The 20,022-nt window shown below is 36.0% G+C and overlaps 2 protein-coding genes across 2 annotated transcripts in view; one reads left to right on the plus strand and one right to left on the minus strand.

Moving 5' to 3' along the window:
* Positions 1-8,980, plus strand: part of LOC128985264 (cytochrome c oxidase assembly protein COX15 homolog) — a 56,668-nt gene extending 47,688 nt beyond the window's left edge. Inside the window, exon 9 of the mRNA XM_054404657.1 lies at positions 8,814-8,980. Within this exon, the coding sequence (XP_054260632.1) occupies positions 8,814-8,951 (138 nt within the window). The 3' untranslated portion in view covers positions 8,952-8,980. The remainder of the gene's footprint in view (positions 1-8,813) is intronic.
* A 2,522-nt stretch (positions 8,981-11,502) lies between these two features.
* LOC128985274 (ubiquitin domain-containing protein 1) overlaps positions 11,503-20,022 on the minus strand; it is a 38,020-nt gene continuing 29,500 nt past the window's right edge. The window contains exons 4-5 of the mRNA XM_054404667.1: positions 18,007-18,125; positions 11,503-12,376 (exon numbers count right to left, since the gene is read on the minus strand). Of these exons, the coding sequence (XP_054260642.1) occupies positions 12,224-12,376; positions 18,007-18,125 (272 nt within the window). The 3' untranslated portion in view covers positions 11,503-12,223. The remainder of the gene's footprint in view (positions 12,377-18,006; positions 18,126-20,022) is intronic.

Raw genomic sequence — 20,022 nt, forward strand, 5'->3', positions numbered from 1 at the left:
CTATCTATCCTTAACCTTTTTGTTGTTTAGAGCGCATTTGCGTGGGGTTTAGGGTAGCGACCGAGGTTCATACGGGCGTTTAGGTAACGATTAACCTACCGTAACCTATCCTAGATTGCTGAAGTATATTCAGCATCCTAGTTAGCTGTGCAGGCTATCTATCATTAACCTCTTGGTTGTATAGAGCGCATTTGCGTAGGGTTAGGGTAACGATCGGAGCGTAGCAAGGTTTAGTTTGATCCTATAACCTTTGATACCGATCCTAGTTTTGCTCGAAGAACATTCAGCATCCTAACTAGCTGTACAAGCTATCGAACCTAATTTTTGAAATAGACTCTAACGCGAGAATTGAATTAACAGATAACACGACACATAGATTATACACGACAACGTTTTCTTCCGCGTCTGGTAGGGTACCGATGATGAGTGAATAGCGACAACTGGTTCGCACATTTCACTGAGTTACCCTATCATTTTCAATAAAGGAATTTGATTGAACACAGACGATTGATACTTTAGATTATTCGAAACAAATTTAATATTGAGTGGAATTTCACATCAACAATATTTTGTTGGTTCACATCGACCCCTGGAAATTTAAACCCAGCATCGCTGAACTATTTTGGCAATAGGATAACGAAATCGACACACACACAGAAATTCCCTCACATATTTATGGCGCCCGAACAGGGACTACTGAATAAGTAGTTATTGACGAAAATTTGGAAATTGTTGAAAGAAAAGTAGAAATTTGGATTTTAGACGATTTATTTGAGGAACAACGATGATCTATCACGTAGAGAGATTCCTTAGACCATTCAAGATTCTCCTGGCATTGAATATAGTGGAAGATGGCGACAACGGGAGCGCTTCGTCACAAGGAGGCGAGCAACAACCTATCGCTACGGTCACGACCTCGTCTGGAGGAGCGGACCTACGGACATCCACTACTACGACTACTAGCTCTACGGCAGCTGGAACAGCTCAACGACCACCCTCGGATACAGAAGTAAGGGTCAGCTGGGTCTACAAGTTATCAAGATTGCAGCTTGAAGACGAGCTAGGCAAGCTGGGAACTGTACCAGAAGGAAACGCTAATCAGCTTAGAGCAGAACTTGTTCGACGGTTACGACAACGGGCTGGAAAGGAGGCAATTGAAGAGGATGATGAGTTCCACCACGCATCTCAAGAAGCACCAGCGGGTGCATCCTTAGAGTTAGAAGCCGTGAGCATCCGAGAACTTCTGGGTCTTCCACCTGATGCTGATTTTAACGAGGTCAGACGGCTGATGACACAAGCTTCAAAGCCACGCCAAGCGACCTTGTCAACTACACACCAGACAGCTCGATCAATTGTGGGGGTTCCCGACAGGCGAACCTCGATGCTTACTCCGATAAGGATGAAGTCTTATGCCCCAGTCTTCACACGCACTCAATCAAATGATGAAGGTGGTTTGGCAGAACAATTGGATTTTGGCTTTAACCACACGAGTGGACGCGAAGAGCCAATGGTGGCAGGTGACGTAGATTCACCAAGACTGTCGAACACTGCCTCCCTTTGTAATACCGTTAGGAAATGGAATTTGAGATTCGATGGAAGGAAAGAATCGGATGCCATCTCTTTCTTAGAGCGCTTGAATGAATTGATGGAATCGTATAGTGTAGGCCCTGAGTTGATGTTGAAAGCGTTGCCCGAGCTATTGAAAGACAGTGCGATCCTATGGTATAGGAATAATCGGGAATTTTGGGGTGACTTCATGGACTTTGTCAGGGATTTTCAAATCCAGTACTTACCTCCCGGCTATCTACTTCACTTAGATGACGAAATTAGGAAGAGAACCCAAGGGGAAGGGGAGTTGTTCAAGCCCTACGTTGTAGCCATCTCGACCTTGATTCGAAGGAGAGGAGGATATTCTCAGCATGAAAAGTTAGACCGAATTTATAGAAACATGCACCCGAGCTATAAGACGTATGTTCGTAGACGAGACTTTGTAAACTTGTCGAGTCTTATCAAAGTTGCTGAAGATTATGAGACCTGCTTTCGAGAACGAAATGAATATGTACCCCCGCCGAACCCAGCCCAGGCGTTGGTACCCGAAACTGCCTACCATGGACGAAGTAGATTGGCGCCGAAATTCTGGCATCACACAGCAACAGTTGAATCTAAGACCAGCAACCAAGTTAGATGTGAACCTATGAATAAAGATCGATATACGGCGAGAAACATGGGTGAAAGGGAGTATCAGAATCGACGATACTACGATGGTGAGAGGCGACTGGCCGATTCGAGGACATGCTGGAACTGCGAGAAGACAGGACATACCTTCAGTTTCTGCAAGGAACCAAGAATACTTAGATGTTTTAACTGCAAGAAGCCAGGGGCGAGGACAACAACTTGTGACTGCTCGAAGTCGGGAAACGGGAGACGGACGATGGACCACGGAGGTCGCCGGAGTCCGAGAATCGACTAAGTGAAACGACCTCCAATTTTCAGTTAGGCATCATTCACTGCTACGACTCAGAGAAAGTAACGAAAGACCTTAGGCCGTACATTAAGGTTTCGATGTTTGGTAGAGATTTTAAGGCACTGATTGACACTGGTTCCACGATAAACCTGATAGGTGATGGGTCTTCATTAGGTAGCTGATTTTATTGAAGGGAAGGTGCAACTAGAAAATCAAGAAGTCCGGGTTGCCATGGCCAACAACTCGGAAATGACATTGAACCGGTGTTTTACCCTGCCATCCACTATAAGAGGTGTGAACCACGAGCTGGAAGTAGTCCACCTTCCTAGATTAGGCACACCTATAATCTTGGGCATGGACATGATAAGAAAATTGAACATATTAGCCGTGAAAATCGAAGAGGATTTCCTAGTCCCATGCCGGACTGTTCCAAGTGTCAACGATTCTACACAGCCGTCAGGGAAACGAGCCGAAATAAAAGACACTACAGTTTGTGGGCTGGAGCCTGAACCCTCTTGTGCGTACAGTGTTCGAGTGGTTAGTCAAGATCATCCAAACCAGACTGCTGCTACTCGATTTGATCGGAAGAAATTGGCCATCCCGAATACCCCTGTACCCCCACCGAAGAAGAAATCGCCAACGAAATTTGAAGTGATCCCTACGAACACTCAGAAAGCCGAGTCCGATGAGAATCGACCCAATCGTCCAGCAAGAAGACGAGGGAAAAGACGAACTATGAAGATCCAGATACCCGGGACGAACGAGATCAAGAGGATCAATATTCGAAAGTTGGGACTTGTCCCCTATCACCATGGCAGTGAACTATTGGAGAGATCTCAGTTTTGTTTTGATTTTAAGAAGTTTCATTTCATTACTCCGTAGAAGATTGCAAATATTTTTAGATCCCAGGAGTAGGATCTACAAATCTAAGGACATTGAAGTTATTTGTGTTTTAGTTTCGAAGAATTTAATTTTGGTTTAGAAGAAGTTGAGAATGTTTTTTTTTTCTTTTCTGTTTCTTTTTTTTGTTTCCACGAAGTGAGTGGAGGATGTAAGGGTTGATTTTTTACACCTCACTTTTTTTTATCATATCATGGCTGAGATCGCAATACAAAAACGTTTTTACTTGAGGATCATCATAGTAGTACAAACGATCAACGATTTTGAGGTTAAGCATGGCGAGGCGAGGCTCAAGTAGTTAGCGCGAGCACCGATGGAGCCGCCGCCGAGGCCGAGTCGGACTGCCAAAACTGGTTTCTGCGCATGACCGGCCCAGACGTGCAACAAAACCACTGGGACCGGGCGCCGACGGACAGTCTGTGCCATTTTGTGACCCAATCAACACGTCTCTCTCTAAGGTATAGTGCCTACTTGATATCATTTTATGATTCAGGGAAACTAGTTGTTTTACGTTTGGATATTCACGATCGATGTTGAATAATTGATTTACGATAATTTGTTCCCGATAAACGAGGTTTTCGATTTTGATCAGTGATCAATTGGTATTTTTGCAATTTAATTTAGATTTTAAATTGGGAAACAATTAGTTTGACGTTAAAGAAATCTTGCCGACTAGCTATATAAAATCCAGACGAATTAGCATACATTAGGCTATTGAGGAAAGCAAAAGCTTAGTAAGGCCAATTGAGTATTTTTAAAGGATTTTTACCTACACATCTTATATTACATAACCTCTGTGTCACCTTCCAATATCCCTCCTTTTGCTGAAGTGCAAGCAGCATCCTTTGGGCGGAATACGCTACTCAATTACCTAACCTTCTTGTATCACAGTTATGGAGTGATTTAATAGGTTAAGCCTTATCCTAGTTGTTATTGGAGTGCTATATAATTTGAGGGTGACAATAGCCTAAGCTTGTGTAATATAACGTCCTATAAACTCAATATTGCCTTCCAAACATCCCTCCTTTTGCTGAAGTACAAGCAGCATCCTTTGGGCAGTGTACGCCATTCTATAGCCTACTACCCTATATTGTATGCTTAACGAATTGCTGGTATTTAATCAAAACGTAGAGAGAGTTAAGAGAACACAATTAGCTATAAGGTGTTTACGATTTACTATCTACCCTTAACCTTTTTGTTGTTTAGAGCGCATTTGCGTGGGTTTAGGGTAGCGACCGAGGTTTATACGGGCGTTTAGGTAACGATTAACCTACCGTAACCTATCCTAGATTGCTGAAGTATATTCAGCATCCTAGTTAGCTGTACAGGCTATCTACCCTTGACCTTATTGTTGTTTAGAGCGCATTTGCGTGGGTTTAGGGTAGCGACCGAGGTTTATACGGGCGTTTAGGTAACGATTAACCTACCGTAACCTATCCTAGATTGCTGAAGCATATTCAGCATCCTAGTTAGCTGTACAGGCTATCTACCCTTAACCTTTTTGTTGTTTAGAGCGCATTTGCGTGGGTTTAGGGTAGCGAACGAGGTTCATACGGGTGTTTAGGTAACGATTAACCTACCGTAACCTATCCTAGATTGCTTGAAGAGTATTCAGCATCCTAGTTAGCTGTACAGGCTATCTGCCCTTAACCTTTTTGGTTGTTTAGAGCGCATTTGCGTGGGGTTAGGGTAGTGAACGAGGTGCATACGGGTGTTTAGGTAACGATTAACCTACCGTAACCTATCCTAGATTGCTTGAAGAATATTCAGCATCCTAGTTAGCTGTACAGGCTATCTGCCCTTAACCTTTTTGTTGTTTAGAGCGCATTTGCGTGGGTTTAGGGTAGCGAACGAGGTTCACACGGGCGATTGGGTGACGATTAACCTACCGTAACCTATCCTAGTTTGCTGAAGTGTATTCAGCATCCTAGTTAGCTGTGCAGGCTATCTATCCTTAACCTTTTTGTTGTTTAGAGCGCATTTGCGTGGGGTTTAGGGTAGCGACCGAGGTTCATACGGGCGTTTAGGTAACGATTAACCTACCGTAACCTATCCTAGATTGCTGAAGTATATTCAGCATCCTAGTTAGCTGTGCAGGCTATCTATCCTTAACCTCTTTGTTGTTTAGAGTGCATTTGCGTGGGGTTTAGGGTAGCGAACGAGGTTTATACGGGCGTTTAGGTAACGATTAACCTACCGTAACCTATCCTAGATTGCTGAAGTATATTCAGCATCCTAGTTAGCTGTGCAGGCTATCTATCATTAACCTCTTGGTTGTATAGAGCGCATTTGCGTAGGGTTAGGGTAACGATCGGAGCGTAGCAAGGTTTAGTTTGATCCTATAACCTTTGATACCGATCCTAGTTTTGCTCGAAGAACATTCAGCATCCTAACTAGCTGTACAAGCTATCGAACCTAATTTTTGAAATAGACTCTAACGCGAGAATTGAATTAACAGATAACACGACACATAGATTATACACGACAACGTTTTCTTCCGCGTCTGGTAGGGTACCGATGATGAGTGAATAGCGACAACTGGTTCGCACATTTCACTGAGTTACCCTATCATTTTCAATAAAGGAATTTGATTGAACACAGACGATTGATACTTTAGATTATTCGAAACAAATTTAATATTGAGTGGAATTTCACATCAACAATATTTTGTTGGTTCACATCGACCCCTGGAAATTTAAACCCAGCATCGCTGAACTATTTTGGCAATAGGATAACGAAATCGACACACACACAGAAATTCCCTCACAGTACTACTTATTTAAAATACGTCCGGTTCCTTTGTGTCACTCTGTATTATTATATTTTTGTAATCATTATGAAATTTAGAACAAAGTGGCTATTTTAAAATATTTATAGACTTATAAATTATAAAAATTTATTGAGCGCAAACATAAGTTTTTTTTCATTTATTTTATAATTTTTGAGAAATGTTAACCCCACAAAAATTGTTGAAAATGTTTTTGTAATGTTTTATATATTACATTGAAGCCCATAATTTCCCAAACAAAATTATATATAAAACAGTATACTTTACATTGTTTTTAAGTTTCTAAGATACATTTTAATAAAACCCTGCGATTGCGCAATAAATGGCCGGACATTAATACCAATACTATGGACTTGATTGGTTCAGATCATATCTAACCGATAGGCAACAGTTTGTTGAAATAGCTTCTACAACTGGCGGAAAACAAACAAAAATAAATTAAAAAACACAGTGCATAAAATTTGGAGTCCCACAGGGGTCAATATTAGGCCCATTATTATTCATTATATATTAGGCCCATTATTATTCATTATATACATAAATGGAATTAATTATATTTTGGTTGATCAGAATGCCAACAAAGTAGTTTTGTAAGCTGATGATTCAAATTTGAAAGTTTCAGGACCAACCGATGAACATATTAAAAGATCTGCAGAAGAAGAGTTAAATAACATAGTTACATTTTTGACAAATCTAAACTTACAGATAAATTTAAATAAAACAAACTTTATAAATTTTAATACAAATAAGAACCAAAATGGTTTTTCAACAGAAATAAAATTAAATGACAACATTATTTCAGAAGTAACGGATGCAAAATTTTTGGGTTTAATTGTGGATTGCAATTTAAACTGGAATAAACATATTAACAAAGTTAAAGGCAAAATGAATTCAGGAATTTATGTCCTTAGAAGATTATCTAAATTCTGTGATTTAGCCACTTTAAAAGTAATATATTTTAGCTTGGTTCACTCACATTTGGCATATAACTTTTGTGTATACGGAGCAACAACTCACAAAAACTTAAAAAAGATATTAAAACTCCAAAAGAAATGTATAAGAATCATGCTAGGTTTAAAGTACAAGGCTCATGTAAAGGATAGGTTTAGGGAACTGGGAATTTTGTCGGTGTTTGATTTATATATATATATATATATATATATATATGAATGTGCTATGTATGTGAAACAAAACATGACTATAAAGGCGGTGACACACTATCGATCTTTTCCCCGATCAAGACCCCGAACCGAGCAGGGAGAAGGGAGAAGGGAGATAAATATCAGCAAAATTTTACTCCGAACATTTCCCCGAACATGACAAAGACCAGACGAATTCTACCGAGCGCGGCAAAAGGAAGTTTGGAGAGAGATAGAGAGTGTGTGTGAGTGAGAGCGCGGAGGTTTCTATAACATAAAAATTATTGTTAAAAGTCGCATTTTGAAAACTTGTCGCAAAAATAAAATATTCTAGAAAGGATGCTTGGTTATATCTATTGATTTCTATTGGTTTTATTCATTGAAATAACGTTACAGAATGATCATTTTAATTGCCTTTAATAATATTAATGTTTATATTATTTTTGAAAGAATTTAAGTCAACATCAATTACTTAATTCAACCTTAATATTAATGATATAATTGATTTAACGGTTTCTACACTTTCAACCTTGACCAAACAAACCACAAACATTACATCTTAAATGATTATAATATATAACGGAAACATATTACCCAACATTTATTTATTTTACCAATTAAAGAGTTTAATTGCCATATTAAATCAGAACTATCAATGCTAGCGCAGGCGGCCGCTCGGTGCGGCGCTCGCGACGATGTACGGGGCAAAAATGTACCGTGACACACTATCGTACATCGGACCGTACATCGGACCGATCTTTTCTTTGATCTTTCGCCAAAAAACCGCCTCCAGAGCGCTCGTCTCCCTGCTCGGCCTGATGTCTTGTTCGGCGTCTTGATCGGTGTACGGACCCGTGACACACTATCGAACATCCTCCCTTCGACCTCCCTTCTCCCTTCTCCCTGCTCGGTTCGGGGTCTTGTTCGGGGAAAAGATCGATAGTGTGTCACCGTCTTTACTAGTTTTCTTGGCCATAATCATACTTATAACACTAGACACAAAAATGATTTGAAATTAGAAACACTTAGATTAGAGTTTAAAAAAAAGACCACATATAAGGGTGCCAAATTCTTTAATAGATTGCCCAAAAGTTTGAAAAGTGAGACTAACATTAAGAAATTCAATAAAAATTCAAAGGCATTCATGATTGAGAACACTTGTTATTCAATTAATGAGTTTTTAAATAAAATAAGTTAAATGGCGTTGTTGGTAAAATTTGCTGGTAAAAAGGTGTACTGTTAATACTTGTAAATAGATTAATTTTAATGTACTTATTTTTATTTCCTAGAAATAAGATCTGACACCATTCATTGTACATATTATGAATAAAGCCATATTTGATTGATTGACACTTGGAGGGTTAATCTGTGCCATTACTATTAGTGAGAAAAGTGGTGTATGGATTTCATAACCATTATTTTACTAGAGACCGTTGTATTTAACCACAACAGGCTCTGTTGCTAGTATTGATATATTTGACAAAACCTTGTAAGCAGTAGCTGATATAACTTTATGTTCCAGGTTGTCATGGGAATAACAACTCTTCTGACTTATGTGCCAGTCCCCGTGGCAGCAGCTCACCAGTCAGGAAGTCTATTGTTGCTATCTTTTGCTGTGTGGTTGACACATGAGCTTAAACACGTTAAGCTACCAAAGTAAATGTTGGCTATGTTAAATAAATATATTTAAGTCAATGATCTTGTTTAAATCACCTTGTGTTATGATTTTACTTGTGAAATAATTTGCGAGCAGGTAGGATGATTATAGTATTCAGGATGATTAACACTTACAAGCTGCTATGCCCATGCTTTGCAGCGGGAAGAGGCTGTGAAAGAAGAATGCTGGTCTTTAGATCTGCTGCGCGAAATAGTTACGTATCTATTATCCATTTTATAAACATAACATAATTTTACCCCATAGTATAGTTAAATTCTTTTCTTTATTTTAGATAAGGGGTTTAAACTTCCTAGGCAACCATTTACAGTGTGCAAGTAACTGGCGCTGATGTGTATTTTGGAGTTGTTATGGCTCTGGGCATGTTGTACTACTACTTTGTACTTGTATGCAGTAGATACATCTTGTCTATGGCCATTCGAATCCTGGTTCTGAGGCTATTGGAACTTATGTTGGCCTGTCCTCCAATGTGGCACATTATTGTACCTCACATTGGTCATTAGTTGTGGGATTTATAATGTTCTTTCCTTCTTTGTCTTACAGGTGTTGAAACCTCAGATCTTGTAATTTTCTTTAGTGATGGAACTGAAAAATGTTTTGCTCAGTTGATTCATTTTACAAGTTTTGCACCTCTTGCTTTCTCGAGAATATGATCCCTGAGAGCGTGAGTTGGATGGGTTATCAGCTAAGTTAGGAGCATATGGCTGTACTAACATGTTTCCAAGGTCAGGTGTTTGGTTTGTGTGGATTTTCTGAATGATCCGGTGTGAAATAACAAGTCGTGATATTGTTATTTCACACCCTCACCATACATATAGTTTTTAAACAAGGGCCAATATTTCAGAACTTTATCTCGGCTTAAAGCATTCTATTTGTTGGTTTTATTGATGCATGGCTAGTTAAATTTTGTGCCAGTAGCAGGCAGAGAGGCAATGTGTTATTCCTTGGTCGCTGTAAATCACCCGGTAAGTGTAAACTAGAAAAATACCATTTGGAACTTCTGCCCTGCACCAAACACATTGTGACATTTTTTGCCAAAAAATCTTAAGGATCGCCACCGGAGAAAATTGCTTGAAAAAACCGCTCTATAGATTTTAATGCAGAATGAATATAATATGATTAAGGTGAAACAGTAATCCCTAACCCGCCCATGTTAAAATGACAGTTTTTAGGTACACATAACTTACAAATATTAACCGATCAACTTGAAATTTTTGTACTAAGTTTAACACATTATTGCCAACAATAGTATGAAGCAAAAAAAGTTTTTGAGCAAAATTAAATTATAAGTATGATTTTAAAAATTGTATAAAAATTTTGTTATTTTTTAACATAATATATATTTTTTTTTCAAAGGTTTTTGGTTGTCATGGAAACTGATTCGTATTATTGTTCCTTATCATATGAGGAACACACACACCAATTTTTATTGAAATTGGATTATAATTGAGGAAGAAAAGTGTACCTGACTAAAAACCACTTGACTTTCGGAAAACGACAAAAGTACTCCCTGTCACGGGTAGTAGTAGGACCCTTGGGCATGCTAAAGTAAGAGTGTATACAAGTCGCTGTATAGCTTAATATAATTTTTTCTTCCATAATATTTGGTATGTACGTGTTCAGCAAAGTGTGTTCTACAAAACTAAATAATAAAAAATGTTAAAAAAAATTTAATATTTGACGGCGTACCCTCTGCGTCTTGATTAGTGGACCTTGGACATGCTAAATTAGGCTGCAATAGTTTATAAAAGTAGCTGAAAATTTTAAAATTATTTTTTTTCTTCCTTAATTTTTATTATCTACGTGTTCAGAAAAGTCTGTTCTACAAAACTAAAAAATAAAAAAAAATTTAAAAAAAATTTACATTTGAGTACTGTGTTACCGGCTTAAAGGTAACAAGAGGTATGAAAAAAATTGTATTTACAGAAATGAATGGGATGGTTAGATAATTAGCATATAGAATATTTTGTACAAAACAAGTCCCTTTTTGCTTTAATCTTAAGAATTTGGGATAACTTATAGAGAACCTGTAATTTGATTTTTTTATTATCTCCTTTACTGATTCAAATTCACTTAGTATTACCCTATCTTAAATTTGTTTCACCATCCTTAATAGCACAATAATTACTAACTTTTAGAGTATACTTTTACAGGTTGTAGAAAAATATTGAAATGGGGCATTTTCCCCTTAGTTAATCCTGTTGAACTTCAATTAAATTATAATATTTAAAAAGACATTAGATTGTTCAGAAAATTATCATGAATTCCTTACATTATATGACTGAGTTTGGTACAAAAAACCATTTATTGATTGATTAAAGCAATAAATAGTTCCCAGATTCAAATCCTGCCAGTCACCAATAGGTTTTGTCTATGTCATAGCCAAGTGCCTCTTCTGTCTAGGGCTAGCTTACAGTTCCGGGCTAGAGCCCAGTGCCCTTCCTAGATTGTAAAGGCTGGACAAAATTACCAGCATTTTTAGTTAACATTTGCAATATAATGATAAGTTTATTTTCTATTTTTCTCTATATAAAATTAAAATAGCCCAGCATCAGTTTATGTTCTTTAACATTTATTTTTAGTTTGGGGAATCATCACCAGATATAACATATATTTTTTGTTAAACACTCATAGAGTGGCTCACTATCTACAAACCAAATAAAGCTCTAAAATAATTCCCAGGTATTAAATCATCCCAATTGCAGCTGCTTATAGTAGCAGTGTATTATTTATTTTGATAACCTATTTACATGGATAATTTAAAGATAAACATAATCATACAAAAAGATAGTATAAGGTAGGAGTGATTCAATATATACAATTAACATATACATGTACAAAGTGTAGTATACTTAATATTGGCTGTTATAAAAGATTTTTGTAATATCTGGTTTTAAAACTATAAAAATTATTTTCATGTGTGCGTAGTAACTTTTAAGATAATATTCCATAAACCATTGAGCCATTAAAAATTATTAACCCTAAAATATCTAAAATAAACATTTACAAAAGGATTATGACACAAATCAGTCTGTTAATACATTAAAATAATAAAAAAAATAACATTTTGTACAGCATATTTTAAGCTGGACAGAAACAGGTATAAAAAAGAGAAATTACTTTTGTGAAAGAATAATCCCTAACAAATATTTGCTTATATTATGTACAAAGAGAAATGCACAATTTGTGAGACCATTTATAACACAGAGTCTGTTCAATAATATACAAAGTTATCGATATACAATGGTGCCATTTGCTCAACTGTCCACACGAGATATAGGTTCTGGGTTAACAATAACTTGTACAACAAAACCAGGAGAAAGTTTGGCTTCTTCAATGCGCAGTTTGTCTCCTAACAACTTGCCACCAAAAAACCAACGTTGACGGGAAGGTTCTAGGCCTTCTTGGCTCTGAAAGAAGAAAAAGATCAATACTACATATGTTTAAATAGCACAACTTGTTTATAATATTAACACCTTATAGTTCTGATCCAGGCTTGGTGCTAAAAAAAAAGAGTACGATTATTTAATATACAGGGTGACAATTAAGTCTTAGGACGACCTTATAGCTTTAAAACGAAAAGCGACATCACATCCAAGTTTGGCATATCATTACTGGTAAGCTACTTTTCTGTGTACATGGTGATTGGATGTCACCTATGGAGGATGGCCCATAGGGAGTACGTTTAAAATTGTGTAAGTTGAAAAGGTAAGCTGATATGTATATCAAATCAAAGGTCCTATTAAACTAAACACAATGCCGCAAACCGGAGAGCTTTAAATGGACAACTGAGTCAAAAATGGCAGCCATTCAAAGATAACATGATTCTGCCACATTAAATCTTTAAACAGCTGACATTTTTTACTCAGTTGTTATTTTGAACTCATATTTGCGGCATTGTATTCAACTAGTAAAGACCTTTAATTTGATCTGCATCGACCTATGCTCACATTTATTATTTTCTTCCGTCTTGTAGCAGGTTGTCTAAGGAGGTAGCATATAATAGCATTGCAAATTCAATGAATCTTTGAACAGCTGTCATTTTTTACTCGATTGTCCATTGAGATCCGGTTTGCGGCATTGTGTTTTGTTTAATAAGACCTTTAATTTGATATACATATTAACCTATGCTTAACTTTAAGATTTTCAACTTACTCCTCATGGGCTGCCCCACAGGTGACATCCGATTACCATGTACACAAAAAAGTAGCTTACAAGCAGTAATGATATGGCAAATTTGCTTGTGATATTTCTCTTTGTTTTAAAGTTATAAAGTCGTCCTAAGACTTAATTGTCGCCCTGTATACAGTGTGGTAGAAAAGTCCCGGAACGGTTAAATATTTTAAAAAATAATGCAGATAGAGCTAAAATACTTGGTACAAAGTTACAGGGCATAAAACTCTATTTTAACACATATTCAGTGATTCAATAACTCTTCAGGGGGACGTCCCACAAGGAGTCAGAAGAAAATCTTAAATGGAAGCATAGGTCAATATGCACATCAAATTAAAGGTCTTTTTAGTAGAATACAATGCCGCAAACCGCACTTCAAAAGGTTGATCTTGCACAAAATGGCAGTTGTTCAAAGATTCATTTAATTTACATTGCTATTATACGCTTTCTCCTCAGGGGGCACAGCCCTAGGAATCGGAAGAAAATTGTTAACGTAAGAATAGGTGGATATGCAAATCAAATTAAAGGTCTTCACTTTTAGATTACAATGCTGTAAATTCAAGCTCAAAAGAATGCCTGAGTAAAAAATGGCAGTCGTTCAAAGATTCAAAATGGCGGATTCAAGAAATCTTTGAACATCTGCCATTTTGCGTAGGATCAACCTTTTGAAGTACGGTTTGCGGCATTGTATTCTACTAAAAAAGACCTTTAAATTGATGTGCATATTGACCTATGCTTCCATTTAAGATTTTCTTCCGACTCCTTGTGGGCCGTCCCCCTGAAGAATTATTGGATCACTGAATATGTGTTAAAATAAGAGTTTTATGCCCTGTAACTTTGTACCAAGTATTTTAGCTCTATCTGCATTATTTTTTAAAGAAAATGTATCTGAATCAGGATTCCATTTTAATCCTAAAATTCCAACAGCATGTTGATCCAATACAACAGGAGGTACACAGTGTTCTTTATGTAAGTTTCCTGAATCATTCGAAGCCCATTTACGCAGCTCAAATCACCTTTTTTAAGGATAGCTATAACTTCATCACGCAACTGCAATGCTTCTTGGATAGAATTTGCGCCTAAAAGGGCATCATCCACATAAATTTGTTACCGAAGGATTTTTGAAGTCATGGGATAGTTTTCTCCCTCCTGCTTAATTAGCTCCTGAATAACTCGGTTTGCAAGAAATGGTGATGATGACATTCCAAAAGTGACTGGGGTTAATTGATAAATATCAAGTTGACTTAAAGGGTTTTCTCTCCAGTAAATAAGCTGAAAAGGTTGGTCATCATCGTCATGGATGGCTATCATTCTAAACAACTGTTTTATGTCACAAGTCACAAGTAAAGGTTATCTTAAAAAGACGGAAACAAAGAATAATGTCTTTAATCTCATTATGAAGTTTTGGACCTTGGTGCAAAATATTGTTGAGGGTCAGTCCTGTAGACGTAGGTAAAGACTAGGGGTCTGCGGTACAGAAAATTTAAGGTCGGTACGGTACAATATTTTGTACCTCGGTTCTCGGTACAAAATTGGTACGGTACGCGGCTACCCGTATTTTTGCGGTTTTCTTCTCAGAACTGTATTCAAACCATTATTTTTAACTTTAATACATTGACATAACTATGAAAATGGATAGTATCCTACATTCATGGTTTTCTAACAACAATTACTGCACCACACATTATTAAAACAAAATCTTTTACTACTACGACGATTTTGTCAAGAAAAATCACAGTTAAGATAAATGCTTTATCTATTTTACTCTGAGATACTTTGAATAGCCATGATAAAGTGGTTTTAAATTAGGATAAGAGTTTTTAGGAAAATAAACATGTTTGAAACATTTATTGACAAGATAATTTCACACAACTGGTAAATTATTTCTAACCAACACACAATGTCTAGTTGTTTATTAAATTTTTAAAAACATATAAAAGCATTCAGTACGAAGACAGTGTAGTTGCCAGCTGTTCACAGCAGATGACAATGAAAAACTGGAGGTTATGATGAAGTAATGGCAAAGAGAATCTTTTTTTTATCAGCTTCAAAACTAATTATAAGATTGATACAACTCTTGCAAAGTTTTTTCTGAAACTAAAATTTGGATTATCACAGAGTAAGATTATTGTCTTTTCATTTATAAAGTTAACATCCACACATATCAATCATTAGTTTATCTCAGGCTCAATCCAATTTTCTTAGTATATTTTAAAGCTCTTCCAAAGAATCAAAAGACCCAGGCCTAGACCTAATTATTTAGGAGGACCTATATATAAATTGATTAGGTTACAATGAGGGTAGCAAAATCACTATCTAGTTCATAAGATTTAGATTGCATAAAGTACCTTCAACACAATAAAAAATACAGGAAACTAAAAAACATTTAAGCCTTAAACAGCCACATCTAACAATATAAGACAAGATACAGAACATGCAATGACATAATTTGAGACCGAGTAGGCTTGCATAACGAAAAAAATATGCAAACAACAACAACTATGCTTGTGGTTTCGTCAATAGAAAGATAAAATATCTATAACAAATATTTTAACTTATAACATAAGATTGTAGATTAGTTACAAGCTAATATGTAGCCATAAACAGTTTTATGGCAGTTTAGGCAAATTGAATATTCACGAAAATACTGACTGAGTTAGAGATAACATTTAACAGTCATCATAAAACTATTATTTTTATGATAAAATAGAATTGGGGAAAGTTATAATACTCAACATTTCTTGGAAGTACTTGAATACAATAATTATTGTCGTGATACAATGTTAATGGATTTGGGACTGCTAATGGGTTTTTTATAGCATCATCACCCTAGTAATAAATTATGAAGATCGTAAACTAACATCTGATAAGACTTTTATGTGCTCGGAACCAACTGTTTTTGACTATGATAGTAAACTAAAAGCAATTTATTATTATAATAGGCTGTACTGAACCGAATTTGTACCGTGTAAAATGCTGTACCGAACCGATGACGGTAATTAAGCTTGTACCGTACCGACTATTTCGGTGCACCGCAGACTACTCGTATATGTACACACCATGGTGAGGCAAAAAACGGCCTAGAAAGGTCTAGATTTTTGTCACAAACTTTCATATGACCGGATAGCCTATAATCTTCCATGAAATTTATATAGTTGCCCCTAAGTTCAGGATTAGACTGAAATTTACGTTCCATAGATAGGAAAGTGCGTTTTGCCGTTGTAGAAGATTCTCCTAATTTTGAAGGTTCATCTTTGAATGGTAGTTTACACACAAATCTACCTGAGCTGTCTCTAGAATGATTATCCAAAAAATGGTGTTCACATTTTTCCTCTTCTGGTGACAATTTAAAAATTGATGGAGGTTCTTCAATGGACCAAAAACGTTGGAGCGTTGAGTGTAGATCAACATCATTAGTAGAAAGTAGAGTAGATAACCCACTGTAGTTAGAAGGGCTTTGCATGATAGGAACGTTTCCTAGAATTACATAACCAAATATTGTGTTGATAGCATGAGGCATGTTGTCGCCAAGTGCAACTGTAGGCCCTAACAATGTTTGTGTGAACAGGTCAGCCCCAATCTACAACAATGCTAAGCTGTCGACAAAGATACCTTTCCCCTCCTCTGCCCTTTTAGACATGTTCACCTCAACAATTAAAATTTTGCGTTCACTTGGATTGAGGAGCGCCAGCATGAAGAGTGTTGTGATAATTTACTATATTAGAAAATGCATTACTGCAATAGGGGAATGTTGCGAAATTCAGATGAAATATAAAATAGTAGTTCATTCAAAATAAATTACCTCAAATCTGCTGGCTGATAAATCTAACAGGTTTGAGTTAGGTTAGAGTTAAAGTATTCCGTTTCTTGCCCACTACCCAAAATTGATCTGATATTTAACTCATTTTGTAGTAGGTTATAATATGCTTCCCCTATTAATCTAATTCTTTTGTTTTGCTCTGTATAAACGATGTTGTTTTATTTTGCTCTGTGTAAACATAAGTTACAAATCTTTTATTTACGATTATAATATAACCGTAATGGCGGAATAGCATTTTATAAGGCTCGTATTAAATTTTCCAAAGTTTGTATACATATATTATTGTGATAATAGATCTTACCTGGATATAACACTGGTCTAGAACTTATTTTTGAATCAAAACTTAGTTACACCGTGAATATAAAGGTGTTTCTTGGTGTCGATTCCGAGATCAAAGTAACAAGTATTCAAACTTTATTCATATTATACAGGGTGTTCATTTCAAAATTTACATATCTGTTGTGTGCAAAGGTAAGGCTTTTAACACTTGTTTGTTCTCATTTCCCTAACTACTGAACGGAACAGCACCAAATTTTTTTACAAGCTCATTCTTGAGCTACTCTTTAAGATAACTTGTAGTAAGGGCATTTTCCATGTTATTTTCTAATTTTAAAAAAATCTCAAATTTGGAGAATAAAAGAAAGCTGAAAACTCAAAATTCTTAAATAGCAAGGTATAACAAATTTCATATCATGTGAAAGGTTATTATCGTATTTAAGTTTTCTTTCTATCTCTTACCATTTAAAAATTGCAGTAGAAAAACAGAATATTCTATGGTAAAATTATAACTAGTTTTCTTAGTTAGATAGCCGATATACACTTCCACCGGTAATAATTTTTACCGCAGTGTTATACGATTTTTTTTATCATTCGAGGTGGTCTCGGTCCCGTTTAGCTCGGATAATTGGACTTCTACAGTACTGTGCCGCTAGAAAAAATCACAATTGTCGATCCGGATGAGCGAGAGTCTACTGAAAATAAATTCACCCCTGCATCATAACATTGAATAGCATTGCCTAATTTGAAAAGAATATATAAGTTACATACCTCAAGTTTCTTTTTTGCCATCCCAATAGAGTCACTCGTGTAAAGAGGTAGTTTGACATCTTGGCAGTTTGAAGAAAGTCGCAGTTTCAGTACTATCTCCTGCCCTCCTTCTCTTGATTCTACAACCAACATTAAAATCTTACAAGAAAATTCACTGTCCCACTAGGAAACAAATGATCCTTTGAGCCATAACTTATAGGCCAAGTTATCATAGTTATCAGTTATGATTGAATAAGGTTTATTTACATGTTTTTTAATGCTACGGGGTTACTGAAACAGGGAGATGAGATAAAAGTTGTGTCTGAATTCTGTATATTGGATGGGAATTCAATAATTGAATGCAAAGTATTTATGACAGCAAAATTAACTCAAACGTAAAGAAACTTTAAAGAATAATTTTTAATACCCCTGCCACAGCAGACCTGCAGATTAAGCAAATTTAAATTTGTCTAATTGGAATTGAACTCAAATATTTATACACACAGTTTGACATATTTTACGTGTATAATATAAACAATATAATAATACAGTTAAATACAGAAGAGGTAACCATCAGCTTGGATTCTGGGGAACAAATCAAGGCTTCAGAAAACATAAAATTTCTGGGTTTGTATATGAATGAACATTTAAAATGGACAGAACATCAATTTCAGGTGACTAAATCGTTAGCCAAAGCTTTGTTTGGATTAAGGGTCATCTTCAAAACAACGGGACTAAATGCTGCTTTGACTGTTTACCATTCCTATTTTATGTCCAGGGCTTGCTATGGCATTATTTCTTGGGGCAGCATTCCGATCATAGATGGGTTTTTTATTCTTCAAAATAAGGCCATAAGAGTTTTAACTGACACTGCACCTCATACTTCTTGTCGTCCTCTGTTTGTACATTTGAAACTATTAACAATTCATGCTGTGTATATATATCAACTATGTATATTTGTTAAAAAATACTTGATCTCATTCTCATCAAAAAATCACCAACATCCATATAACACTCGACATAGAAACACTCTTCAGTTCCCTATCCATAGAACAGTTATTTATGAGAAAGCTCCTTTGCATATGGGTAGGAAGCTATTCAACCACCTCCCTAACCAAATCAAATCGACAGAAAAAAAGGATATTTAAAAAAAAACTACTTAGGGAACATTTGGACCTACTTTGTCCTTGTTCAGTTGATGAATTTTTTTTGTAACTAACGTCACTCTTTTTGTTATATTTTAATATTCTGACCTTATTTTTTAATATATTACTAACTACAATGAAATAAAATACATAATATCATGTATTTTGTTGTGAAAAACTGACGTGTCATATGTTTACTGGTGATGTATCACAATTATGTAAATTCTATGTGACAAATAAACATTTCATTTCATTTTTCATTTCATTTCAATATATAAACAAATAAATAATAAAATATCAATCGTGAAGTTTAGTTATGTGTACTAAACAATTAATACTATACATAAAAAAAAGATACGTATTATAAATTAAAGTGCATAAATGAAGGCTTAACTAAATGAGTAATACTCTAATCAAAATCTTGTATTGGTTGTATTTCTTCTATTCTTTCTTCCCTTTCGACACTATCAAGCAATCCTCGTAATTTCTCCTATTCTTTCTTCCCTTTTGACACTATCAAGCAATCCTCGTAATTTCTCCTTTTCTAAAAATCTATAGTGGCATCAGTCTAATATAAAACGGGAACACCAAATAGTTATATAGCCTACTTCACTAATAGACACAAGTAAAACAGTCACCTCTAACACAGAAGAGCGCATAGCTAAGGACTTACACAACAGGGTGCACTCAGAGAAAACCTCTGCAAACTGACACTGCATCACTGAAATGCAACTGACAACAAAATAAAGAGGAATTTGGGGGTAAAAATAGCTTAGGAGCATTCCCGGGATGAGGTGCGTGAAGTATAGAGCCGGACACGACTGCTGACACCCATTATGCATAATTATTTTAACAAAAACTAAAAGTGCGGAGGAAAACTGCACAAGCACCC

Source organism: Macrosteles quadrilineatus, unplaced genomic scaffold (assembly GCF_028750875.1).
Source record: "Macrosteles quadrilineatus isolate MER2022 unplaced genomic scaffold, UCM_ALF_1.0 Scaffold_1__1_contigs__length_201487025, whole genome shotgun sequence".
Classification (NCBI taxonomy): domain Eukaryota; kingdom Metazoa; phylum Arthropoda; class Insecta; order Hemiptera; family Cicadellidae; genus Macrosteles; species Macrosteles quadrilineatus.